At 47.3% G+C, this 27,663-nt stretch overlaps 1 protein-coding gene and 1 pseudogene across 1 annotated transcript; both read left to right on the forward strand.

Annotated features, from left to right (window-relative positions):
- Positions 1-498: 498 nt before the first annotated feature.
- LOC136489347 (uncharacterized) lies at positions 499-996 on the forward strand. The gene has a single exon (XM_066486012.1). The coding sequence runs from the start codon at positions 499-501 to the stop codon at positions 994-996; it is 498 nt and encodes a 165-aa protein (XP_066342109.1).
- A 22,660-nt stretch (positions 997-23,656) lies between these two features.
- Positions 23,657-27,226, forward strand: LOC136485721 (uncharacterized; annotated as a pseudogene).
- The last annotated feature ends 437 nt before the right edge of the window (positions 27,227-27,663 follow it).

Below are 27,663 nucleotides of genomic sequence, written 5' to 3' on the forward strand. Positions count from 1 at the left end.
GGAGGCGACGCCAGCTAGGCGCAACCCGCCCCCCGGGCTCTATCGCTGGTGCACACGGCACGTCACAGCCGATTACCAGTCAGTCGCAGGTGGAGCCCGCTGTGACCCTGCCTGACTTCATCAGCTCCCTCCGACTGCCGCTACTGGAGCCTCTTGCGAACTCCACCCCAATCTGCCGCATCTCCTGCCGGGCCAGCCCGACGGTCCCACGGCGGAGCGTCCGCCTCGCGTCCCTCACACACTGCCAGGACCCAAAGCCGGAGGTCCAGGCGAAGCGGGTGTTGTTGAGAAAATGGACGCCTACGGTGGAGCCGCCATCGCCTAAGGTGCCAGATAACTCATACTTCAGGAGGTTCCGCCAAGCCTTCAGAGAACCGCTGACTGCCTCCAAGCGGTCGGCAATGTGGGAGCTGTACCCGGGGCATCGTCGGCGACGGTCCGCAGCGTCGGCCTCTGAGGTCTAGACCCGGGGTCTCCCTAGTCGCGCCATTGTTCTTTATGAGTGGAGAACAATTTCTTATTTGGAACGCCCGTGGCCTCAATAGCCAGGCTCGTCGCATTGCTGTTAGAGATGTCATTGTCTTGGAGCGTGTCTCCGTGGTCTGTCTCCTGGAAACTAAGGTGGCTGTATTCTCTGTAAACATGATCAATGAACTGCTAGGTCCGGATTTTGACTACTCCTATTTGCCTTTGGTGGGGTCTCTGGGGGTGTTCTGGTTGGATGGTGGCAGGGACAAATGGCAGACCTCGCAGGTTGCTTTTGACGTATTCTCTATCACGTTGTGCCTCGCTACGGTGGATCAGAATGGCGATTATATTTGCTGGCTCACAGTTGTGTACGGGCCAATAGATCACGCCCTCAAGGAGGGATTCCTTTCAGAGCTCGAGGGTCTGGCCGCAACCTACACTGGGCCATGGCTTATCTGCGGCGATTTCAACCTAATCTACCAGGCGCAAGACAAGAACAATGCTAAATTGAACCGTCATCTCATGTAGAGCTTCCGGCGGACAATTGATGTGTTACAGCTCGCCGAGCTGCACCTATATGGCCACCTCTACACATGGAGTAATGAACGGACCAGGCCGACGCTGGAGCACATTGACCGGGTATTCGCCACGGTGCCATGGCTAGAGAGTCATGTTAGGATCGATATGAGTACCTCTATGTGTAACCCGTAGATCCGTAGTTAGGCTCCTCGACCTTGCGGAGCTTCACCGCAGCGGCAGCGTGGACGTCGATGCCGCCATGGATGCAGCCTCGCGGACGCCAGTGCTCGGCGTGGTGGTGAGGCAGTGGGGGCGTCTGAGAACCTGCATAGGCGACGGCAGTGGTGGTGACGGGTTCATCCCGTCGCTGGCAGCACGCTTTAGGATCGGATTAGAGTATCTCTGTAGGTGGGTGGCGGCTCCGTTGAACCTCGTAGCCCGAGCCCTCACCCCCACCTTCCTTTTATATGTGTTGTGCGACAGAGGCCTACCAACCGGATTAGGGTTGAGCTCCCCCGATCAGGGAGCAGAGATAAGGGCCCAATAGGCCGTTGGGCCTATTGGTGGAGATCAACTAACATTCTCCCCCCTTGATCTCATTCCATCTTTCACTTTCATATCATTTACTTTTGTTCATTCCATTACAGATTAGCTCATAGAGCATGTCTCATCGTCACGGTCCATTGCCGATAGACTTAACAGCTACAACTCACTACTCTGTTCTGAAATAGATACTTATCTTTGGGCCTTCTTTTGTCCAGGAATATTTTAGGCTTTCCCTTAAACCCAAGCTAGCTACATGTTCTCTGAACACCATGTTCTCTGAACATGTTGGGTGGTAAGCCTTTTGTAAGCAAATCCGCGAGCATCCTTTCTGTTCTTATATGCTCAAGACTTATGACTTGATCCCGGACTTTATCTTTCACAACATAATACTCTATGTCAATGTGTTTGGCAGCACCACTTGACTTATGTTGTGAGCATCCTTACTGCCAGATTATAATCGCAGTATAACTTTAGTGGTCTATAGATGTCGTCAACCACCTTCAAACCGGGTATGAATTTCGTTAGTTAGTTCACCTGCCCATTGCCTCATAGCACGCTACAAACTGTCATACATTGTGGACGATGTAGTGACAGTTTGCTTTGAGCTTTTTCATGAAATAGCTCCCCTTTGCGAGATGATAGAAAATCCACGTCTGGATATGCATTCACTCTCGCATAATCAGAATCTGAATATCCCACCTTGTGGAGTGGATCAGATCTTCTATATGTCGTCATGAGGCCTTTCGTTCCTTGCAAATAATGCAAGACTTTCTTTACTAATTTTAGTGTTCTATTCCAGAATTGCTCTGGAATCTGCCAAGTAAAACCCGGTAACAAATGCCAAGTCAGGGCGCGTACATACTTGAGCATGTTGCAAGCTTCCGACAGCTGAAGCATATGGAACCACTTTCACTTTATCGATTGAGCTCATATTGGTTCCTGGGGCATTTAAAATCCCCATATCTGTCGCCCTTGACTATAGGAGCAGGTGAGGGACTACATTTATGCATACTGAATTTCTTTAAGATCTTTTCCATGTATGCCTTTTGTGATAGTCCTTATACCCTTTTTCTTCTATCTCGGTGAATCTCGATTCCTAGACCGAACGAAGGTTCACCAAGATCTTTCATATCAAATTTTGAGGACAAAACTTCTTTGTCTCCTGTAGTAGATTGACATCACTACTAGCAAGTAAGATATCATCCACTTACAGGACAAGGAAGATAAACTTCATATTCTTAAATTTTGCATAGACACAATTATCCTCTACATTTTCTTTAAATTGTATAGACACAATTGTCCTCTACATTCTCTTTAAAACCCAAAATTCTTTATTGTCTGATCAAACTTCAAGTACCACTGTCTTGAAGCTTCCATAAATGGATTTCTTTAGGCGGCATCACATTCGTTCTTTTCCTTCCATGACAAAACCTTTCGGTTGTGCCATGTAAACATTTTCCTCCAAGTCTCTGTTGAGAAATGCCGTCTTTACATCCATATGATGTAATTCTTAATCGTAATGTGCCACTAATGCCATTATGATTCTGAAGGAAACCTTACATGAGACTGGAGAAAAGGTCTCATTGTAATCAATCCCTTCTCTTTGCATAAATCCTTTTGCCACAAGTCACGCTTTATATGTTTCTATATTCCCTTGAGAGTCAAGTTTGTTCTGTAGACCCATTTACAGCCTACTGTATTGGCTCCTTCAGGAATTATTTTCAAATCCCAAACTCTATAGGCATTCATCGATTTCCAATTCATCTTCCATGGTCTCAAGCCACTTTGATGAATGATCACTTCTCATGGCTTCTTTAAATGAGGTGGGATCATCCTCCATTTGAAAATCCTTAGTGTTATACACTTCATAATCAGCAGAAATAGCTGATTTTCTAACTCTTTGAGACCTTCTAGGGGCCTCCACATTTGGCACAACTTCTGTTTGAGGCTATTGTTGCTCCCCCTCATGTGTGGCAATAGGTTCTATAGGATCCTGAGGAACAGATTCCTCATCGTTATTCATTGTTGCCACAGCTGGGATAACAACAGGTGCTGGCACCACAGTATCTAGCACTGTCGGTGCAGCTATAGCAGGTAGTGAGAAAAATGGCTCATGAATCATTGGAGTAGACGCATACACCCGCTCCACTTCAAGGACAATTTCTCGAGCTACCATGCTCCCCCTCATCTTTTCATCCTCTAGGAAAACAGCGTGTCTCGTTTCCGCAAACTTTGTATGTCTCTCTGGACAGTGGAAAACGAAAACCTTTTGACTTTTCTGTGTTGCCAATGAAATGACACCTTACTGTTTTGGGATCTAACTTCCCAATGTTTGGGTTAAATCCTTTAGCCTCAGCAGGGCTCCCCCACACACACGCAAGTGGTTTAGTGAGGGTATACTTTCTGTCCACAACTCATACGGTGTTTTGGGCACCGATTTACTTGGTACTCTTTTGAGAATATGAATGAGGTTTTTAACGCCTTCATCCACAGGCTCAACTGTAAGGTGGAGTAACTTATCATACTGCCCACCATATCCTTCAGGGTACGATTGATTCTTTTAGCTACTCTATTCTGCTGAGGTTCACCCGGTATAGAATACTGGGCTACTATGCCATTCTTTTAGGGTATGCCGACCGTAATACTCCTCCACGGTCAGACCTAACTATCTTAATCTTTAATATCTAAATTTATCCAATACATCTTTCTTTCTTTGATTGGATAAATATAGCCATAATGGGAGTAATCATCAGGAATGTTATGAATGAATCATTACCATCCACACTCTTTACAGGAAACTGATCACAGATGTTTGTGTGAATAATCTGTAGAATTCCTGCGCTTCGTTTGTTATCTTTTCTTAATTCTTTTTACATACTTTCCTTTGTTCTAAAACTGAGAGCTCTAATAGAGGAAGAATATCATTCTTAACTTGTCTTTCCATTCTCCCCCTCGAAATATGGCCTGAACGATAGTGCCATAATTTCGACAACGCATCGTGAGCTCTCTTATGCCACTATTTTCAGAGTAACACTCTGTCACCAGCTGCTTTATCAGCTGAGTAGCATATGTCTTTGAAGTGTCAGTGAACTGACTTTTTATTCTATCGAGGTACTCGGTGACCGTGTCACATTCTAGGATTAAGCCCACAATTGCGGGTTCAATCATGTTCTTTATCACAGCCAAACATTTCTTGTTGGCAGTGACCCACTTTCAAAAAACATCATTTCACAACTTCAAATCAGCATTTAGTGACAACACTAGCAACTTCTAGTGCGTACATGGCTCTGTTAGTGACAGCACTAGCAACTTCCATAGTATATATGCCAGGATCAAACAGCATCAGCATGCGAGCTCCTTCATGACGTCCATTTTTTTTGTTCTACTTTAAATAGATCTTATCTGTTTTCATGCCGAATAGAGATAAAAATGTCATTCCATTTACTGAATGACTGAATACCTGTTTTCTACTTCCTCCATTCCAAATTATAAGTTATTTCAAATTTCTTGGAGAGTTAAAGAATCTCAAGTTTGACCCAAATTATGGAGGGAAATACAAAGGTTTATATATGACATCAAATAGATATACTATGAAAATACAATTAATAAAGAATCTAATGATATTTATTTGGTATCATAAATTTTATTATTTTTATTCTATAAATTTGGTTAAAATTGAGATTATTTGAGTCTACAAGAAAGTTGGAATGACTTATAATTTAGAATGGAGCGACTAGCTTAATGTATGACTGAATGCACCATGTATTGAATGATCTGTTTTGTATCAATTAGCAACATAATGATATATACAAATGATATTTCATGATTCATCATGATTACATTCAAGCATTAAATAAGTTGTATACAGCCAAATAGACAGTTTCTGTCTATTGATTGTATGAGCTGTCTATTTAGGTGTCTATGTTGTAAAATATAAGAACTTGCAGACAGACTCTGTCTGTGGGCTGTACATGCCCTAGCGCATCAGGTCACCAGAATTAAATTGTATGGCTTGTCTTTTCTAGCTTGTGTAAGGTCGTCAATACTCACTATCTAGGTACAGAGAACGAATCATTTATCAGGGTCATTGTCATCTTGTCTTCATCTTAATCTTCAATTTTCCACATTTAAGCCTTAAATCCTAAACTCTTCTCCGCTTCGTATCAGTTTGCCAGCGCCGAGAGGAGCAGTGCCGTCGCTCAGCGGCCGCCGGCGATGAGCCTCCACGGAAGCCAGCGGCCCTACCGGCGAGGCGGCGAGCTCTTCTTCCTTCTCCCCCGACGGGACAACGCTTCTCCACCGACGGGACAGCGCATGGATCTGGCGACCTTTGCGCTCCGGCGAGGCGGCGACGGCGAGTCGTGACTACTGATAGGTGCGTCCATGGACAATGGTTCCCCTCCCTCCACTCTTGGGCTGACGAGGCCGATGAGGAGCTTCCCTCCCTGAGATCCCTGGCGCGGGTCGCCAGGCCTTCTCTCGGATGTGGCCGCGCTCATTGGGAGCCCTCCACCTCCTTCCAGGGGGAACGTGTGTCATTCATAGACTCGGAGAGCTACTTTGACTCGGAGCCCCCTTCACCGCCGCCTCCGGGAGGGGACAATGACGTCGCGGGTGCTTCCGGTCGCCGTCGGCGCGCACGTCGCCGGCGTCGTCGCCCCAGGGTGGTCGATGGGTTCATGGCGGTGGCCAGGCGCACATACCCTCCAGCCACCTCGATGGCCGTCTCTCGCCTACCTCGCCGCGTCATCGCACTTATCCATCTGCGCACCCCGCTCGTGCCCTCGTGGTGCCGGATGCGGATGGCTTCTACGAGGTTCACAGCCGACGCCGGTGGCGTCGTCGCTCACCGCTGAGGGAGTCGCGGCCGGTCCTCGTTGAGCTACAGGGGCTTTGCTTCAACTGTCTTGCTGCCAATCATGTCAAGCGGGATTGCGTCTTCCCAGCGCGGTGCTTCAATTGCCACCAGGAGGGTCCATCGCTCGTTTGCCTGCCCCCATCCGCCGGGCCAAGGCAAGCGGGCCCGCTCGCCGCCACGTGCGGGTCACAGTCGGAGGGTCGCTGCACGCCGACCTGCCCAGCGACATCGGCGTGCGGGGTCCGTGGGCACGACACATCCGCACATTCGGTCTTGATTGGCCGCTCCCCGTCCGTGCCTAGGTGCTGCGCCCCACCGACTCCCTCCCTCGGCCCCCGGTTGAGTCCCCCGCCCCCCTGGGGGGCGGCATGCCCCTGGTAGCCACTGCGGGGGAGCCTCCTGGTGACCGCCCAGGTCACCTACGTCGCACTGAGTTCGTCGTCATCTCACGGTCTGCGGAGTTGCAGGCGGCTGAGGACGCACTCGTCCTTGCCCTCGTCGCTGTTGTCGGTGGCACTAGGCCCGTGCTGTCACCCGCCATGGTCAGTCGCTACCTCCTCGAGCAGTTTGACCTGACAATGTATGACACAGAGGTTAGTCACCATGACCCAGAGGATTTCGTCGTTCGCTTCCGGCGTCGGGGGGACAAGGACCGTGTCCTTGCCGCCCCAGTGATGGGTGCCCCACTTCCTCTAGTCTGGCGGCCATGGAGGCGTACCTTGATGGCCAGTGCGAGCTCCTTCCGATTCACTGTGCTAGTCGGCATGACTCGTGTCCCCCTCCATGCGAGGAGAACCTCCACCGCGCAGACGATCCTCGGCCCTTCTTGCGCGGATGTCGAGGTTATCCGTACGGCGGATGTGCCAGGCAATGATGACCATGAGTTCTTCATCTTAGCTTGGTGCTTGCACCCTCGGTTTATCCCGGACGAGAAAATTATCTTCGTCCCAGAGCCGTGCGTCCACAACCCTGTCGAGGGCGCACCGGAGGAGCTCCCAGGCTTGCGATATCTAGTGCGCATCCGAGTGATCGCATTCAAAGAATGGAACCCCCTGCCGCCGCCACCGGACATGGAGGGGCCGGAGCCTGATGATGACGATGACAACGGCTCCCCTGATAGCAACATCAATCGTTACCACCCAGGCCTAGACGATCGGTCATGGAGGTCCCCTACTGGCGACGGTGATAGCCCCACCGATGATGATGGCAGCTCGTGGGACAGCAATTGCAACCGTTTCCACCCGGGGATGGACTGCTGTCGCGGCGTCGGTTCGCCGTCGGTTCGCGAAGTTGTGCCACGGCTAGGGTCTAACGTCGGTGGCCCTATCCTGGCGCCACTCGTTGGGCCTGCTCGTAAGTCACTCATGTCGCTGATTGTGGGATCCGTCCCCTGTCTGTTGCCGGGGAGCGGACTCGTGGGTACTGGGCCCAAGTACTACACACGTGGTGTGAGTTCGGTGGCCGTGTGTTGCGAGATTCAGGACGTCTCGTCGGGCTCTAACCCTGCACCTGCTCGCACGCCTGTACATGCCGAAAGTCACTTGACACCCTTTTCAGACAGATGGGTCCCTCAGGGGGCGTTGGAGTCCATGCCACGTGTTGGCTCTCCGGTGCCCACCCCGCCGCGCGGGGACCCCATGGAGCTAGAGACGGAATTGGGGGCGCAAACCCCATGCTGGGCTCAGTGTCGGGTATCTGATCTACGTTCCCCCATTCTCGGCCCGTTTCATCTTTCTTGGCTGAGCAGCCCACGTTCGGTGAAGGCCATCATGGACGCAAGCCCAGGTATGAGGGGGGATCGGGCGCTCCTAAGGCCCATCTGCGAGTTGGACCAGACATTATTTGGCAATGCGGCTGCTTCTAACTATGGTGGGCCTGACAGATGGGACGTTATGGCGCTAGAGTTTGCCGGGCCTGGCAATGCGCACGGTCCCAACCCACCGGTGATGCTTCTGAATCTGCCGTTCGACGACGTGCTATGTTCTGGGGAGGCGACGCCAGCTAGGCGCAACCCGCCCCCCGGGCTCTATCGCTGGTGCACACGGCACGTCACAGCCGATTACCAGTCAGTCGCAGGTGGAGCCCGCTGTGACCCTGCCTGACTTCATCAGCTCCCTCCGACTGCCGCTACTGGAGCCTCTTGCGAACTCCACCCCAATCTGCCGCATCTCCTGCCGGGCCAGCCCGACGGTCCCACGGCGGAGCGTCCGCCTCGCGTCCCTCACACACTGCCAGGACCCAAAGCCGGAGGTCCAGGCGAAGCGGGTGTTGTTGAGAAAATGGACGCCTACGGTGGAGCCGCCATCGCCTAAGGTGCCAGATAACTCATACTTCAGGAGGTTCCGCCAAGCCTTCAGAGAACCGCTGACTGCCTCCAAGCGGTCGGCAATGTGGGAGCTGTACCCGGGGCATCGTCGGCGACGGTCCGCAGCGTCGGCCTCTGAGGTCTAGACCCGGGGTCTCCCTAGTCGCGCCATTGTTCTTTATGAGTGGAGAACAATTTCTTATTTGGAACGCCCGTGGCCTCAATAGCCAGGCTCGTCGCATTGCTGTTAGAGATGTCATTGTCTTGGAGCGTGTCTCCGTGGTCTGTCTCCTGGAAACTAAGGTGGCTGTATTCTCTGTAAACATGATCAATGAACTGCTAGGTCCGGATTTTGACTACTCCTATTTGCCTTTGGTGGGGTCTCTGGGGGTGTTCTGGTTGGATGGTGCAGGGACAAATGGCAGACCTCGCAGGTTGCTTTTGACGTATTCTCTATCACGTTGTGCCTCGCTACGGTGGATCAGAATGGCGATTATATTTGCTGGCTCACAGTTGTGTACGGGCCAATAGATCACGCCCTCAAGGAGGGATTCCTTTCAGAGCTCGAGGGTCTGGCCGCAACCTACACTGGGCCATGGCTTATCTGCGGCGATTTCAACCTAATCTACCAGGCGCAAGACAAGAACAATGCTAAATTGAACCGTCATCTCATGTAGAGCTTCCGGCGGACAATTGATGTGTTACAGCTCGCCGAGCTGCACCTATATGGCCACCTCTACACATGGAGTAATGAACGGACCAGGCCGACGCTGGAGCACATTGACCGGGTATTCGCCACGGTGCCATGGCTAGAGAGTCATGTTAGGATCGATATGAGTACCTCTATGTGTAACCCGTAGATCCGTAGTTAGGCTCCTCGACCTTGCGGAGCTTCACCGCAGCGGCAGCGTGGACGTCGATGCCGCCATGGATGCAGCCTCGCGGACGCCAGTGCTCGGCGTGGTGGTGAGGCAGTGGGGCGTCTGAGAACCTGCATAGGCGACGGCAGTGGTGGTGACGGGTTCATCCCGTCGCTGGCAGCACGCTTTAGGATCGGATTAGAGTATCTCTGTAGGTGGGTGGCGGCTCCGTTGAACCTCGTAGCCCGAGCCCTCACCCCCACCTTCCTTTTATATGTGTTGTGCGACAGAGGCCTACCAACCGGATTAGGGTTGAGCTCCCCCGATCAGGGAGCAGAGATAAGGGCCCAATAGGCCGTTGGGCCTATTGGTGGAGATCAACTAACATTCTCCCCCTTGATCTCATTCCATCTTTCACTTTCATATCATTTACTTTTGTTCATTCCATTACAGATTAGCTCATAGAGCATGTCTCATCGTCACGGTCCATTGCCGATAGACTTAACAGCTACAACTCACTACTCTGTTCTGAAATAGATACTTATCTTTGGGCCTTCTTTTGTCCAGGAATATTTTAGGCTTTCCCTTAAACCCAAGCTAGCTACATGTTCTCTGAACACCATGTTCTCTGAACATGTTGGGTGGTAAGCCTTTTGTAAGCAGATCCGCGAGCATCCTTTCTGTTCTTATATGCTCAAGACTTATGACTTGATCCCGGACTTTATCTTTCACAACATAATACTCTATGTCAATGTGTTTGGCAGCACCACTTGACTTATGTTGTGAGCATCCTTTACTGCCAGATTATAATCGCAGTATAACTTTAGTGGTCTATAGATGTCGTCAACCACCTTCAAACCGGGTATGAATTTCGTTAGTTAGTTCACCTGCCCATTGCCTCATAAGCACGCTACAAACTGTCATACATTGTGGACGATGTAGTGACAGTTTGCTTTGAGCTTTTCATGAAATAGCTCCCCTTTGCGAGATGATAGAAAATCCACGTCTGGATATGCATTCACTCTCGCATAATCAGAATCTGAATATCCCACCTTGTGGAGTGGATCAGATCTTCTATATGTCGTCATGAGGCCTTTCGTTCCTTGCAAATAATGCAAGACTTTCTTTACTAATTTTAGTGTTCTATTCCAGAATTGCTCTGGAATCTGCCAAGTAAAACCCGGTAACAAATGCCAAGTCAGGGCGCGTACATACTTGAGCATGTTGCAAGCTTCCGACAGCTGAAGCATATGGAACCACTTTCACTTTATCGATTGAGCTCATATTGGTTCCTGGGGCATTTAAAATCCCCATATCTGTCGCCCTTGACTATAGGAGCAGGTGAGGGACTACATTTATGCATACTGAATTTCTTTAAGATCTTTTCCATGTATGCCTTTTGTGATAGTCCTTATACCCTTTTTCTTCTATCTCGGTGAATCTCGATTCCTAGACCGAACGAAGGTTCACCAAGATCTTTCATATCAAATTTTGAGGACAAAACTTCTTTGTCTCCTGTAGTAGATTGACATCACTACTAGCAAGTAAGATATCATCCACTTACAGGACAAGGAAGATAAACTTCATATTCTTAAATTTTGCATAGACACAATTATCCTCTACATTTTCTTTAAATTGTATAGACACAATTGTCCTCTACATTCTCTTTAAAACCCAAAATTCTTTATTGTCTGATCAAACTTCAAGTACCACTGTCTTGAAGCTTCCATAAATGGATTTCTTTAGGCGGCATCACATTCGTTCTTTTCCTTCCATGACAAAACCTTTCGGTTGTGCCATGTAAACATTTTCCTCCAAGTCTCTGTTGAGAAATGCCGTCTTTACATCCATATGATGTAATTCTTAATCGTAATGTGCCACTAATGCCATTATGATTCTGAAGGAAACCTTACATGAGACTGGAGAAAAGGTCTCATTGTAATCAATCCCTTCTCTTTGCATAAATCCTTTTGCCACAAGTCACGCTTTATATGTTTCTATATTCCCTTGAGAGTCAAGTTTTGTTCTGTAGACCCATTTACAGCCTACTGTATTGGCTCCTTCAGGAATTATTTTCAAATCCCAAACTCTATAGGCATTCATCGATTTCCAATTCATCTTCCATGGTCTCAAGCCACTTTGATGAATGATCACTTCTCATGGCTTCTTTAAATGAGGTGGGATCATCCTCCATTTGAAAATCCTTAGTGTTATACACTTCATAATCAGCAGAAATAGCTGATTTTCTAACTCTTTGAGACCTTCTAGGGGCCTCCACATTTGGCACAACTTCTGTTTGAGGCTATTGTTGCTCCCCCTCATGTGTGGCAATAGGTTCTATAGGATCCTGAGGAACAGATTCCTCATCGTTATTCATTGTTGCCACAGCTGGGATAACAACAGGTGCTGGCACCACAGTATCTAGCACTGTCGGTGCAGCTATAGCAGGTAGTGAGAAAAATGGCTCATGAATCATTGGAGTAGACGCATACACCCGCTCCACTTCAAGGACAATTTCTCGAGCTACCATGCTCCCCCTCATCTTTTCATCCTCTAGGAAAACAGCGTGTCTCGTTTCCGCAAACTTTGTATGTCTCTCTGGACAGTGGAAAACGAAAACCTTTTGACTTTTCTGTGTTGCCAATGAAATGACACCTTACTGTTTTGGGATCTAACTTCCCAATGTTTGGGTTAAATCCTTTAGCCTCAGCAGGGCTCCCCCACACACACGCAAGTGGTTTAGTGAGGGTATACTTTCTGTCCACAACTCATACGGTGTTTTGGGCACCGATTTACTTGGTACTCTTTTGAGAATATGAATGAGGTTTTTAACGCCTTCATCCACAGGCTCAACTGTAAGGTGGAGTAACTTATCATACTGCCCACCATATCCTTCAGGGTACGATTGATTCTTTTAGCTACTCTATTCTGCTGAGGTTCACCCGGTATAGAATACTGGGCTACTATGCCATTCTTTTAGGGTATGCCGACCGTAATACTCCTCCACGGTCAGACCTAACTATCTTAATCTTTAATATCTTAAATTTATCCAATACATCTTTTCTTTCTTTGATTGGATAAATATAGCCATAATGGGAGTAATCATCAGGAATGTTATGAATGAATCATTACCATCCACACTCTTTACAGGAAACTGATCACAGATGTTTGTGTGAATAATCTGTAGAATTCCTGCGCTTCGTTTGTTATCTTTTCTTAATTCTTTTTACATACTTTCCTTTGTTCTAAAACTGAGAGCTCTAATAGAGGAAGAATATCATTCTTAACTTGTCTTTCCATTCTCCCCCTCGAAATATGGCCTGAACGATAGTGCCATAATTTCGACAACGCATCGTGAGCTCTCTTATGCCACTATTTTCAGAGTAACACTCTGTCACCAGCTGCTTTATCAGCTGAGTAGCATATGTCTTTGAAGTGTCAGTGAACTGACTTTTTATTCTATCGAGGTACTCGGTGACCGTGTCACATTCTAGGATTAAGCCCACAATTGCGGGTTCAATCATGTTCTTTATCACAGCCAAACATTTCTTGTTGGCAGTGACCCACTTTCTATGCTCAAAAGCCATAGGATATCTTTTGGGATTCAAAATCCCTTTCTTTAATTGCCCAAGTGGCATCATTCTCTTTTGTCTCCCTCGTCGGTGCCACAATCTCAGTGCAACACGGTGAGGTGACTACTCAGTCCACCTTAGACAGGATGAAAACCAGATCATAACTTTTCTTAACATAAAATTAACACCATTTGCATGCCTTGATTCCAATGTTGGTCAAAATCAAAACATACAACTATTCTTATACACTAATTCTACATCACCGTTGGGCAGAAATAGAATTAATGCATAAATCATTAACTTTCACAATTGTTCTTACACACTAATTCTACATCACCGTTGGGCAGAAATAGAATTAATGCATAAATTATTTACTGTTACAACTGTTCTCATACACTAATTCTACATCACCGTTGGGCAGAAGTAGAATCAATGAATAAATCATTAACATTACGATATTGTTATTAACAACGTTGGTCAGAAAATAACAACATCATAATCCATGACAAATCTCTTTTTCTCCAATTAAATACCACTTTGGTTCAAAATAACTAGAGAATCAATAATTTCTTTAGCTGTGGAAAAACTCTCTTTTTCTTGAGTTTTACTCACAGGGAAAATTGATTTTCCTATTTTCTTTAATCTATTAATCATTTTCTAGGAAATAAACATTTACTGGAAAAACTTTCTTTTTCTCCAGTTAAATACCATGTCGGTTCAAAAACACTGGAGAACTTACTTTTCTTTAGCAGCGGAAAAAAACTTTCATTCAATTTCTTGAATTTTACCCACAGGTAAAATCACTTTTCATATTTTCTTTGATATATTTTTCATTTTCCAGAAATTAGCAATTACTAGAAAAGAAAAAAACTGATCTTGATTCTTTCCCTTTTTTCGGCCCAACCGGTAAAACCAGCTCGGCCCGCCTCTCTCCGCGCGCGCAGGCCGCACCCAGGCCGCAACCTGGGCCTGGGCCGGCAAACTGCCGCGGCGCGCTCCCCCTGCCTGGGCCGCTCGCGGGCCCGTGCATCCGGCGCCGTTGGATCTGATCCGACGGTCGTCCGATTGTTTCGGCCGAATAAAAAACGACTCCGGCCGCGGGCCCCGAAACCCTAGTCTCATTCGGCACTTGCCCTTCTCTCTCTTCGCTCGCCGCTCTCTCTTCTCTCTACCTCAGTGCAGCCGCGAGCGACCGACGACGAGCGAGCGGGCGGTGGAGCGAGCCTTGGCGCCGTCGCCGGCCCCTTCGCCGGCGCGCGTGCTCCCCAACGGGTGAGCACGCCGCCGTCGAGCGGCCTGGCCACGGCGCCCCCGGCTCGGCTCTTCTCCTACACCGGCGAAAGGCTGTCCCGGCTCTTCTTTTCCCGCACCGGTGAGGGTGGATCCGTCCCCTTCCCTTTCTCCTTTCCTACCCCCTTCTTTTCGATTTGGATCTCGCTTTCCTCTTATTCGAACCGAACCGAAGGAGGGGATTAGGGTTAGGGTTTCTTTGATTCCTTTCTTTTCTTTTCTTTGATTTCTTTTGTTTCTTCTCGGATTCAACCGGTTAGGGATGATGATCCGTCTAGGGTTAGGTTTAGGGTTCGTATGCCGACCCTGTTCTTTTCCCCTTTCTTTTCTGTTTTTCCTTTCTTTTCTTTGACATCCGAATGGATCTAGGGTTAGGTTCTGTTTTCTTTTATTTCTTTTCTTTTCCCTTGTTTACCCGAACAGATTATCCCCGTTCTAGGGTTAGGGTTTTGGCTCTGTGAGCCTAGGGCCCTATTTCTTCTCTGATCCGAAAGGATCTGTTCTTTTCTTTACTTTTGCCGTGCGCCGTCGAACGGTGCGGCTCCTTTCCCCCACGCGCGGTGGCGGTGATGACCGGTAGACCGTGAGCCGGTCTCTCTTTCTTTTGCTTTTACCCGGTTAGGGTTAGGGATACATAGGAATACACAGAGGTAACCTGCTCTGGTACCATTGTTAGGATCGATGTGAGTACCTCTGTGTGTAACCCGTAGATCCGTAGTTAGGCTCCTCGACCTTGCGGAGCTTCACCACAGCGGCAGCGTGGACGTCGATGCCGCCATGGATGTAGCCTCGCGGACGCCAGTGCTCGGCGTGGTGGTGAGGCAGTGGGGCGTCGGAGAACCTGCATAGGCGACGACAGTGGTGGTGATGGGCTCATCCCGTCGCTGGCAGCACGCTTTAGGATCGGATTAGAGTATCTCTGTAGGTGGGTGGCGGCTCCGTTGAACCTCGTAGCCCGAGCCCTCACCCCCACCTTCCTTTTATGTGTGTTGTGTGACAGGGGCCCACCAACTGGATTAGGGTTGAGCTCCCCCGATCAGGGAGCAGAGATGAGGGCCCAATAGGCCGTTGGGCCTATTGGTGGAGATCAACTAAGAAGTCACCCATTCCACCACTTGCACTGTCGCTCCACCGAATGCTCCAACCACGCGCCGCTGCTGCTCATGTTGTGCATGGAGCCTTGGGCGTTGCCCCGGTTCCACTTTGAGGCCTTCTAGCCATCTGGCCAAGGCTTTGCCAAGGTGGTCACGGGCGCCTGGACCTGTCCGCCTAGGCTTGACGCCTGCAGGTCCATCGACTACAAGCTGCGCAACGGGGCCAAAGCTTTGAAAGCATGGAGCGCACAGAGGATCGGGAGTGTACGGTTTCAGTTGGTTGCGGCTCGGGTCATCATTTTCGAACTCAATGTCGCATAGGAGACCAGACAGCTCTCGCCGAAGGAGCTCGACCTGCGCCCTGATCTCAAGGAAGCCATGCTGGGCTTATCATCACTATCTAGGACCATCGCGCAACGGCGGTCGTGGCACCGCTACCTAAAGGATGGGGACGCAAACACCAAATTCTTCCATCTCCAAGCCTGCCATCGAAAGTAGAAGAACTATATTCCCACGTTGGTGTATGAGGGCCACACCTTCACCTCTAAGGAGGCTAAGTCTAAGGCGGTGTTCAACTATTACAACGCCCTTCTAGGTACGCGTTTTCGTCGCAGTCAACGGATCGACCTGGAATGCCTCAACCTACCAAGACTCGACTTACAGGCGCTGGCCGAACCATTCTCGGAGGCTGAGGTCACCACGATCGTCCTAGAGTCCCCACCAGACCATGCGCCTGGCTAGGACGGGTTCACCGGCAGATTCTATCGGGCTGCATGGGCTATCATCAAGGATGATATTTGCAATGCCTTTAACTGCATTTGGCAGCAGGAATGGAGGAGCTTCTACCTCCTCAATGATGCGTCTATGGTTCTACTGAGGAAGAACGATGGGACGAACAGATTGAGGGACTATCGGCCCATTAGCCGGATCCATAGCTTCATCAAGCTGGTATCCAAGGGCCTGGTGCTGCGCCTAGCTCTGTTTATGGGCTTGCTGGTCCGGCCGAACCAGACGACATTCATCAAGGGGAGGCGAATCCACGACCACTTCCGCTCTGTGCAACTCTACTGCCGCTGGCTGCATGTTAAGCGCCACTCCTGCATCTTATTAAAAGTTGATATTGCCAAGGCATTTGACTCGGTGGCCTGGCCTTTCCTCTTGGAGGTCTTGGAGCATATGGGTTTCCCATAGTCTTGGCAAGACTAGACAGCAATGATTCTATCATTGGCAAGCACGAAGGTGCTCGTCAACGGGCGCCTCGGCTGGAGGATCTGTCATGCACGGGGCTTGCGTCTGGGCGACCTGCTTTCCCCGTTACTGTTTGTGCTCAATATGGAGGTACTCAAAGCCATGGTTGTAGAGGCAGACCAGCGGGGTTTGCTACCCCCCCTACCTGGGAGCCACTTTGGCCAACGTATGTCGCTCTACGCGGATGACTTGGTGCTGTTCCAAGCCCCTACACTGTCTCATCTTGCCAATCCGGTGCTCCGAGGAGGACATCGCACTCATTCATCAGGCGTTCCCCTATCAGCTTTCGCCCCTACCCTGCCGCTACCTGGGCGCGCCCCTCTGCGTCAGGAGGCTGCGGCGCTCGAATGAGCAGAAGCTAGTGGACGCCATCGCTAGCCGTATCCATACCTAGAAGGGCAAGCTGCTGAATGTGGCAGGAAGGACGATGCTGACCCGCGCCACACTATCTACCATACCAGTGCACCTGTCCATCATGTGCTCCCTTTCGGCGTGGGCAATCAGGCAGATCGACAGGCGTCGGCATGCCTTCCTTTGGAGCGGCACTGATGCGGTCTCCGATGGAAGCTACAAGGTGGCTTGGCCGGTGGTGTGTACCCCCAAATGCTATGGTGGGCTGGGGGTCCCGGACCTTCAAATTCTCGGGTTTGCACTCTGCACTACCAGAGACTGTGTAGTTACCGAGTGCCCCGACAATTACCGAGTGTCAAAAGTCGGGGCAGTTTTCCGAGTGCCAACACTCGGAAAACAGTACTTACCGAGTGCCAACACTCGGAAAACATAAACACCCGGTAGTCGACCGCTTTACCGAGTCAGCACACTCGGTAACTTCAGACACTCGGTAAAACTACAAGTTTACCGAAGGGGCGCACTCGGTAAAAACAGTCACTCGGTATTGAGGTGCCACGTCACCTAGGATAGCAACCGTGCGCCAAACGGCGTCACGGCATGACATGTTTACCGAGTGTTATGAGCATACACTCGGCAAACATCACGGTAACAACAGCTCCGCCCATCAAGCGCTCATAGCAAATAAAAAAGACCGAAAATGTTTACCGAGTGTCACACTCGGTAGAAGTATTTGCACTCGGTAATAATAAAGTTTTACCGAGTGTAAGTGCACAACACTCGGTAAACACTATCTTTTGCCGAGTGTATTGGCGCGACACTCGGTGACCAAATTTCTTGTTTTTCCCTTCATTCTTTTTCCTCTATCCACATATGATATTTAGTACTCCATTCCAAAATATGGTGTTTATTTCGATTTATTTACTATATTTCACAAAATTTTCATTCTTTATGAAAATTAGGTACATATCGTGTAAATTTAATTGTAATAATTAAAATCGAACTCGATAAATCACGAGATTGGAAGAATTAACATTGAAGCATACATCTATGTTATAGAAAAATTTTCATAACGTTTTGGAAGTATTTTTACATTCGTCGCTGCCGAACTGGTACATCTCCCAAAGAGACGCTAAACATTCACAATGACGAGTAGGATTTCTATTAAGAGTGAAATTCAACATTATGATTTGAACTTGGAATTTTTTAGATAGTAAATAGATGACATGAAATAGTTCATGTGAAAGTTTGGTGAATTTTAGGATTAAATTGGCATTTTTTCTTTTTTATTTTGCATGAAATAATGGATACTTTTACCGAGTGTGACCTCAAACACTTGGTAAAGGTTAGCCACGGCCCACCTGTCTGCCACAGTGGGCTGCCATGCTTCTGTTTACCGAGTGCCGTAGATCTGGGCACTCGGTAAACATGTACCAGGCCCATATGTCATTGGGCTGCGGTGCTTCTGTTTACCGAGTGCCGTAGATCTGGGCACTCGGTAAACATGTACTAGGCCCACATGTCATTGGGCTGCGGTGCTTCTGTTTACCGAGTGCCGTAGATCTGCGCACTCGGTAAACATGTACCAGGCCTACATGTCATTGGGCTGCGGTGCTTGAGTTTACCGAGTGCCGTACATCTAGGCACTCGGTAAACAGAAGCATTCAACACTTAGCCGTTTCTCCCTCCAATCGTGCACAGACACACACACACACACCGCACACGCCCGCGCATCCCTGCCGCACCGCCGCCATCCCCCGCGCCGGTGCCTCCCGCCGTCCCCCGCACTTGCGCCCGCGCCTCCCCGCGCCCGCGCCCGCGCCCCGCGCGCTCCCCGCCATCGCCCGCTCCTCGGCCTCACCCACCGACGCGGGCCACCTCCTCCCCTCCACGGCCATCGCCAGCGCCCTCCCCGCTTGTCGCCGGCGCCTCCCCACCGCCGCGGCCGCGTCCTCCCCTCCACCCACCGCCCGCCACCGGGCGGTCCCCCACAGCCGTCCGCCCACCGGGGGAGGCGCGGTCACCCGCCGCACACCGTGGGACTGCCGCCGCCGCGGCCGCCTCCTCCCCTCCACCACCGCCGCCACCGGGCGGTCCTCCACCGCCGCCGCCACCGGTAAATGCCCTAAGCCACTGGAACTTCATGCATACACTCTTTCATGAGTTTGGTTGTGACAATACATGAAGTTTCATGTAGCATCATTGTTTGTTCAGCTCAAATATTAAAATGAGTTGATGACTTTCATGTTTAGAGTTGATGACTTTAGTTGTGAAAGATGAGAAAATGACTAGACGTGAGTAAGGATGAGCGTTCTCTATATTGTTAGCCCTATGTTTCTATAAAGATTTAGATTCTTGTGGTATGGCTCGTGGATTGTATATGGATGGTTGTGGTTTGGAAATTTTAGCAAGCACAATTTCTTTATGTTATATGTTATACTTATGTTTTAATTTTACAATATCACATCTAAGTCAAGATAAGAAAATAAAGTAGTCTCTCATACTGAAATTTCTAACAAAACAATGGCCATATATATTGTTGTTTTCCTTGATTCAAACTTTATGCCTTTTTGCTTTAATTAAAAAGAGTTTTATTTTGGTAGTGAGCTTGTTGAAATTATTGGTAAATGACGAATGTGAGAACAACGTATAGTTAGGATTGCAGTATTTTAGTCATCCTCATGTTGCTGCATATGTATATGTGTTGTGATAATAATTTTCATAAGCATACATGTTTATATATTGGTTGCCTTTCTGTCCAAAATATATGGAAATTATCCAATCTTTTGTTAATTTTTTTCCACATGATCCAGTCCAAGTTTCTCATGCTATCAACAAGTATGTACCTATCTCATCAACATGTATTCCACTTGCTAAATATATCACTCTTGTTGTCCAAAATCTTTGAACAATCTATTCATTAGTAACTAGGGCTTGTCATCGGTGATTTGTTTGTGGTAGTGTCATGCCATGTGACCTATAGTGCTGCGACAGAACCTAGTGCCCCTTTGTGTGCTAGCCACATGGTTGTGCTGCTAGGCGCGCGCTGGTGCTCGGGTATATGGTTGAGACACGCTACAAAACCTGCTGATGCTCTACCTCAATCTTCGATAAATCTTGCTAGTGATGTTTGTGGCTACAAAAAAATTGGTTCCATGTATTCCTCCATCTACAAGTGACATAGCGGCCTTTCAACCTTAGGTAAAATCTCATCATCCAATCTAGCAAACATCTTCTATGTGAATCGACAAAGAACATGAATGTCTCTTTATCATCTCATATGGTTTTTCTCTAGCACTACTACTCTATTGCTCTAAACTGCAATATCGTCTATATGTTAGGATGGATGACCGTCAGTGGATGTACACAGGCTATCAGAAGAGGGGTCAATACACAAATGAATGGATTGAGAAGGCCAATGATTTCATGACGAAGGCATTTGCAAACGGACGACGACATGCCTGGTGTCCCTGTAGGAAGTGTAAGAACAAGGCAATGAAAACATATGAGGAGATGACTAAAGATCTTGTCAACAATGGATTTGTAGAGAACTATACCCGGTGGACCATGCATGGTGAACGCCATCGTGCGAGAGAAGAGGTCGTGAGACAACGGATCGAGGAGTTTGATTCTGAAGCCGGGGTGGCAGAAATGTTAAATGACCATGACATGGCTTTCGATGAAGGAAGTGCAGAGCAGGAGCCAGAGCAAACTGCAAAGGCGTTTTACGCCATGTTGGATGCGGCACAACAACCCCTTCACGGGCGCACCAATGTTTCTAAACTGGATGCCATTGCACGTCTAATGGCTGTGAAGTCCCAGTTTAGCTGGAGTAGAGAATCCTTCGATCAACTGTTGACAGTAGTTGGCACCCTACTTCCGGATGATCATGTTCTGCCAAAGAACACGTATGAGTCAAATAAAATCCTTCGTGCACTCAAGATGTCGTACGAGCAGATACATGCTTGTCCGAACGGATGCATCTTATTCAGGGGAGAACATGCTGACGATAAGTATTGTCCGAAGTGTAAGGCATCTAGGTACATTGAGTTAGAATCTGGTGATGGTCGGAAGACGCAAACAAAAGTCGGCGCAAAGATCCTGAGGTACCTTCCTTTCATACCGAGGATCCAACGGCTTTTCATGAGCGAGGAATCCGCAAAACAGATGACGTGGCACAAAACTGGACGCCGATACACTGACAAGATGATACATCCGTCCGATGGTGAATCATGGAAAAGCTTCGATCGGAAGCATACCGACAAAGCTGACGAGGCTCGTAATGTACGCATTGCACTGGCAACTGATGGGTTCAATCCTTATGGAATGGGTTCTTCACCATACACATGTTGGCCCATATTCGTCATCCCTCTCAACCTCCCACCTGGCGTCGCCTTTCAACGGCAAAATATTTTCTTGTCACTTATAATTCCAGGACACCCGGGGGCTAATATGAGTGTGTACATGGAGCCTTTGATAGACGATTTGGTCCGTGCATGGGACGAAGGGGTAGTGACATACGACCGATTCACAAAGACAAACTTCAGAATGCATATTTGGTACCATTATTCCATGCATGACTTCCTGGCTTATGGGTTATTTTGTGGCCGGTGTGTTCACACGAAGATGCCATGCCCGATATGCAAGTCAGCTGTGGAGTTCTTTCGGTTGGAGAAGGGGGGCAAGTTTTCTTCGTTTGACAAACATCGACAATTCCTCCCTCTTGACCACCCATTCAGGAGAGACAAGAAGAACTTTTGAAAAGGTGTCACAGTGGAAGACTCTGCACTGGAAATGATGACAGGTGCCCAGGTTCTTGAGATGTTAGATGGTCTTGTGGTCGACAATAAAAAGGGGGCTTCGTGGGATACGGAAAAGAGCATGCCTGGACACACAAGTCGTGCTTGTGGAAGCTTCCTTACTTTAAGGACCTCCTTCTTCCACATAACATTGATGTAATGCACACTGAAAAGAATTTCGCCGAGGCGGTCCTTCACACAATCATGGACTGGGAAAAGTCAAAGGGCAATGTCAAGGCTAGATTGGATCAAGCAACGCTGTGCGATAGACCAAAGCTAAACATGTTGCCTCCCTTACGCGGGAAGTCATGGAAGAAGCCTACTACAAGAAACTTGTTAATCCGTGACGATTTCTTGCTGATGGATTTACAAACCGTCACTGACAGCCACTGACAGACGTAATCGGTGATGATATTCATTTTTTCGTCATGGATGAGCCCACTGGATATTCCCAGCCCGTTAACTCGTGACGGTTTTATCAGGATCGTCACAGTGTATGATTTTGAATTCGTCATACGCTAGTTAGCCCAAGACAGTTGGCCCGCTATCAATATTTAGTGTAAAGAAAAGTAGAAAATGTGATTGCAAAAAAGTATCAAACCCAAAAGACAATTTGTTAAATTATTTGAACAAAATAATTTTGTTACTTTGTTACATGTTTTTTTTTGGCAAAATTAAAAATGTTCTCCATTTATTGTGGATGGGAACAAAAAACTTTACACCTATAACTATATATATGGGATTTGAACACAAGACTTGCAAAAAAATAGAAACATGTCTTACCATTTGAGGTACTTACACTACGTGTCTAAATGTGCACTTAAGTATTTTTATTTATTTACCGGCCCAGCATCACAGTAGGCCTGGGTCATTCACTCGCCTGGGTCATTCCCGCACACGGCGTGGCAAAATGACAAAAAAAGGAATCTCCAGGAATTGAACCCAGATGCTAGGTGTTGAAAACAATATGCCTTACCATTGCGCTAGCTGCTCCAGTGTGACAGAACATGATTCTATTAGCCTTTTGTTGGCGGGAGTGGCCCAACATTAGGTAAATAGGGAAAATAGAAAAAAAGAGTGGAGTCCGTGGGAATCGATCCCACAACCTGCGAGTTGACAACAGTCCGCCTCACCACTGTGCTAGCAACTTGTGTGTGACCGAGTACAATTCTGTTTCTTTTTGTTGATGAATGTAGGAGTAAGTTTCCCCTTTCCTCAATTCCTTCACGGACTCAGTTAGACACCAGCCGCGATTCAGAGACTCAGCCACCGCCGCTGGACTCAAACACTGCCGCCGATGGCGAGATTAGGCAAGAGCCGCGCCGTTGCCCACCGCCGCCGCGCCGTCCAGCACCGTCGCCTCCTCGTTTGCCGCGTCCTCCCGCATCACCACTGCACACCAGCAACATCTCGCATCACCGCCGCCCTTCAAGGCTCCAACCCTATCTTGTAGCTCCGCAGCGCCGCTGCCCTCCATTGCCGCACCAATGAGAGATGCCGAGTGCGGCCATGCATCCACCTGGTGACAAATCCAACTATTGAGTGGACTCCTACGGCCTCGAGCACGCCTGAAATCGTCAAACGCTAAGCAGCTACCTCCTCTCCGAGGGGATCCCCATCTGCCTCACCTGAACACCTACTGACAGCCAAGGTATATATCTCTTCTCTTTTTTTTTGTTGATTTTGTTGGATGTAGCATTTGAATTATAGCAGTTAGCTCATTGTGGTTTATCTACGACGTTTGATTAGATGGATAGAAGTTGGGTGCATAGCAAACTATTTTCCCCTGAATACATTGACGGTGTGAAAGAATTTATGAATTTCATTCAGGGAAAATTCAATGAGAATGTTGAAATTCTATGCCCCTGTAGCAGATGCCTTAATCAGAAGTACCGAAAACAGGATGTTGTGAGGAAGCATATACTGATGAATGGCATGGAAACTACTTATACTCAGTGGATTCATCACGGAGAGAGCTTAGATGTCAATGTTATTGAGCATCCTATTGATATGCATGAAGATGATGATGGTTCCACACATGGGGTCGGTGTGACAGAGGATGACAACTATGGTGATCATTTGGAAGGGATTTTAGGAGACCTACAGAATGCAGTGGCACAGGCAAGGCTGGATGTAGAAAATGAAGTTGGTGCTGAAGAACCTTGTGATAAAGAGTCATTTTTGAAAACTGTCATGAGAGAGGCAAAGCGCCAACTTTATCTTGGATGTTCCAAATTTTCAAGATTCTCTTTGGTGGTAAGGCTTCTACATATGAAGTCATTATATAGAATTAGCAATTCTGCTTTTACTGCACACATGAAGGTATTGGCTGATGCTTTCCCAGAACACAATACACTCCCAAAATCATATGATGAAGCAAAGGGTATTCTAAAGGAACTAGGTCTAGGGTATGAATCAATACATGTGTGCTACAATAATTGTGTGTTGTTCAGAAAGGAATATGACAAGCATGACAATTGCCCGGTTTGTGGTCTCTCGAGATGGAAAGATGCAGAAAGAAAGAAGATTCCACAAAAAGTGTTGCGGCATTTTCCATTGGCACCTAGGCTAAAGAGGATGTTTTCGACCAAAGAAGCATCAGAAGCGGCACAATGGCACAAGTTAAAGCGGCAGCCCAATGAGAAGAATATGAGCCACCCAGCTGATGGTGAGGCATGGCAAGATTTCGACCTCGAATATCTAGATTTTGCAAAGGATCCAAGAAACCTTAGACTTGGCCTAGCTACTGATGGGTTCAATCCTTTTTCAGAAAAGAACACAAAATATAGCATGTGGCCTGTGCTTGTTGTGCCATACAACCTAGCACCGTGGGAGTGCATGGAGGAATCAAACTTTATGATGGCTTTGCTTATTCCAGGTCCGAAATCACCCGGGAAGGACTTCGATGTATTTCTACAGCCTCTTGTAGAGGATTTACTTGAGCTTTGGACAGGTGTCGATACTTATGATGCTATTACTGGCAAATCATTTAAACTTCGTGCTGCAGTTTTGTGGTGCATCCATGATTACCCAGCGTTGAGCACTCTCTCAGGGCGTACAACAAAGGGCTATTTTGCTTGTCTCCATTGTGACAAGCATCCTCTTTCATATGCCCTAAGAAGCAAAATTGGTTATTTTGGGCACTTCCATTTCCTTCCAAAGGAACATTCTTTGAGGAGAAACAATGAGTTTATCGGACTTCATGAAAGCAACGATCCACCGGGTAAATTCTGTACGGAAGAGCTACTTGCTGAATTGGAGAGAGTTAAAGACGTCAGACCTGGGAAGCCACAAGGAACTGGGAAAAGGAAGCGTTCCAACTCTGAAGGCGGTCATGTGGAAATTTGGAGCCGGATGGTTAGTTTTTGGAAGTTACCATATTGGAAAAAGCTAAAGGTGAGACATAATCTTGATGTGATGCACATTGAAAAAAACATATGTGAGAACCTAATTGGGACAATTCTCAATGTAAAGGGCAAGACAAAAGACACAGCTAAAGCTAGGCTTGATTTGAAAGATTTGGGTATTAAAAAGGAGCTGCAATTTAGAGAGGATGGAGAGATGCCTCATGCTAGATATACCTTGTCCACTGAACAGAAGAAGGCTTTCTGTGCTTTTTTACAGGAGGTAAAGTTTCCAGATGGATTTGCGTCCAACATCTCAAGATGTTTAAATGCTGAGGGAACAACGGTACAAGGGCTAAAAACACATGATTGTCACATTCTTTTGCAAAGAATTTTGCCAGCTGCCATGAGAGGATTTCTGGACAGGGATATTTATGAAGCAATAGCTGAGTTAGGGAGGTTTTTTAGGGAATTGTGCAGCAGAACGCTTAACAAGGATGTGCTAGTTCAAATGAAGAAAGAAATCCCTATAATTTTGGTGAAGCTTGAGAAAATTTTCCCTCCAGCTTTCTTTGATGTGATGATACACCTTGCTGTACATTTACCTGTGAGGCATTGCTCAGGGGTCCTGTGCAATATGGGTGGATGTACCCAATTGAAAGGCGGCTATATACTTTGAAGCGATATGTGAGGAATAGGTCACGACCAGAAGGTTCAATTGCCGAGGCATATATTGCTGATGAGTGTCTGACATTTTGCTCTAAATACATGGACGATGTTGAAACAAGATTTAATCGGGAGCCAAGAAATAAAGGTTTCTCCAATGAAGAAGCTTATGGTGTTGATGTTTTTGGGCATGGAGTTAATTTTACTTCTACACCTGAATATGTATATGATGAAAATGGCATTGATCAAATGGTGTGGTTTGTGCTGAACAACTGTGCCCAAGTTGAGGATTACGTCAAGTATGTTCTATAAACTTACTTCTAGACATCTATATGATACTTTTGTGTTGTACAGTAATTTATAATTTTTCTGCAGTCTGTTCAGAGAAGAGTTAGAGACACAGGGGGTGCCTAACATTGAAAGAATGCTTCGACAAGGATTTCAGACCTGGTTTAGGAACCATGTTAGTGTTCATTGTCAAGTTATATATTGCATAATTTAACTTCTATTTTTCTAATATATGTGTGTTGCATGCATGTGGCAGATTTTGAAGAAGTATAGTACAAATCCAGAAGAGGTGGATGTTGATATCTTCTCCTTGGCATGCGGTCCTGATTTGAGAGTTAGAAAATACTCCTCGTGCATAGTGAATGGTGTGCGGTTTAACACTGTTAACCGAGACAAGAACAAGAAGACACAAAACAGTGGAGTAATGTCACAAGCTACACATAATGGACAGATAATTGATTTTTTTGGAAACATAAAACAGATAATTCAGTTGGACTATAACTTAGAGGAGAGGTCCGTAGTTTTGTTTAAGTGTGACTGGTTCAAACTAGATGGGAAGAGGACTGCACTTAAAGATGATGGCTTTTTTAGAAGCATCAATGTTGGAAGTCTGTGGTACAAGAATGATTGTTTTATATTGGCCACTCATTCTACAAAGGTTTTCTATTTGCCAGATACAAGGCTGGGTGAAAATTGGCAAGTTGTACAGACATTTGACCATAGGCATCTTTACAATGTAAGTCAGACTGAGGTTAATGCTGCTGCATATCAAGAGGACGAGTGCTATGATGAGGAGGGTCCGCGACAACCGGTTTCTAACATTATATATGATAAGCCTTTAAATAGAGAGGATGAGCCAGGCCCTGTTTTTGAAGCTGCTGAAATTGCCCGGTTGATGAAAGCGTCCAGCAAAGAAGTGAATGTCGTCATTGGTGATGAAGATGAAGAAGACGACACACTTATGGAGTATTTTAACGAAGAAGACGACACACTTATGGAGGTCGACAGTGACGATGAATAGTTGTTCTGCTGCAAGGCTCTGTTGGAATTTTATGTTTTAATATTCTGTTGTAAGGCACAATTTGTATTTGAGACCCCAATTAGTATTTGAGACCATGTTTTAATATTCTTGAAAATAGTGAGAAGTGTTTGCTGGCTGGCGCCCGTGGTTTTTACCTTCCGCATTGGGAGGGTTTTCCACGTTAAATCTTGTGTCTCGCTGTGGTTTGATTTTGCGTTCTTCCTCGTTTGATCGTCGTCATTCACAACATTATGAACCCTTATAGTTTTATCAATTATTATTTTACATAATAGCAAATCTCAAATATAGCCTTCCTATGAAACATATACTTATGTAGAAGGTTCCAAATATAAAAGGCAATGTTCAGCTTCAGGAAAAAAGAAAGTTCCCGCGCGCCCAAGCGGCTCAGCGCGCCTTGAAGTGAAATGTGCGCCAGC

The sequence above is a fragment of the Miscanthus floridulus genome, chromosome 10 (assembly GCF_019320115.1).
Source record: "Miscanthus floridulus cultivar M001 chromosome 10, ASM1932011v1, whole genome shotgun sequence".
In the NCBI taxonomy this organism is placed as follows: domain Eukaryota; kingdom Viridiplantae; phylum Streptophyta; class Magnoliopsida; order Poales; family Poaceae; genus Miscanthus; species Miscanthus floridulus.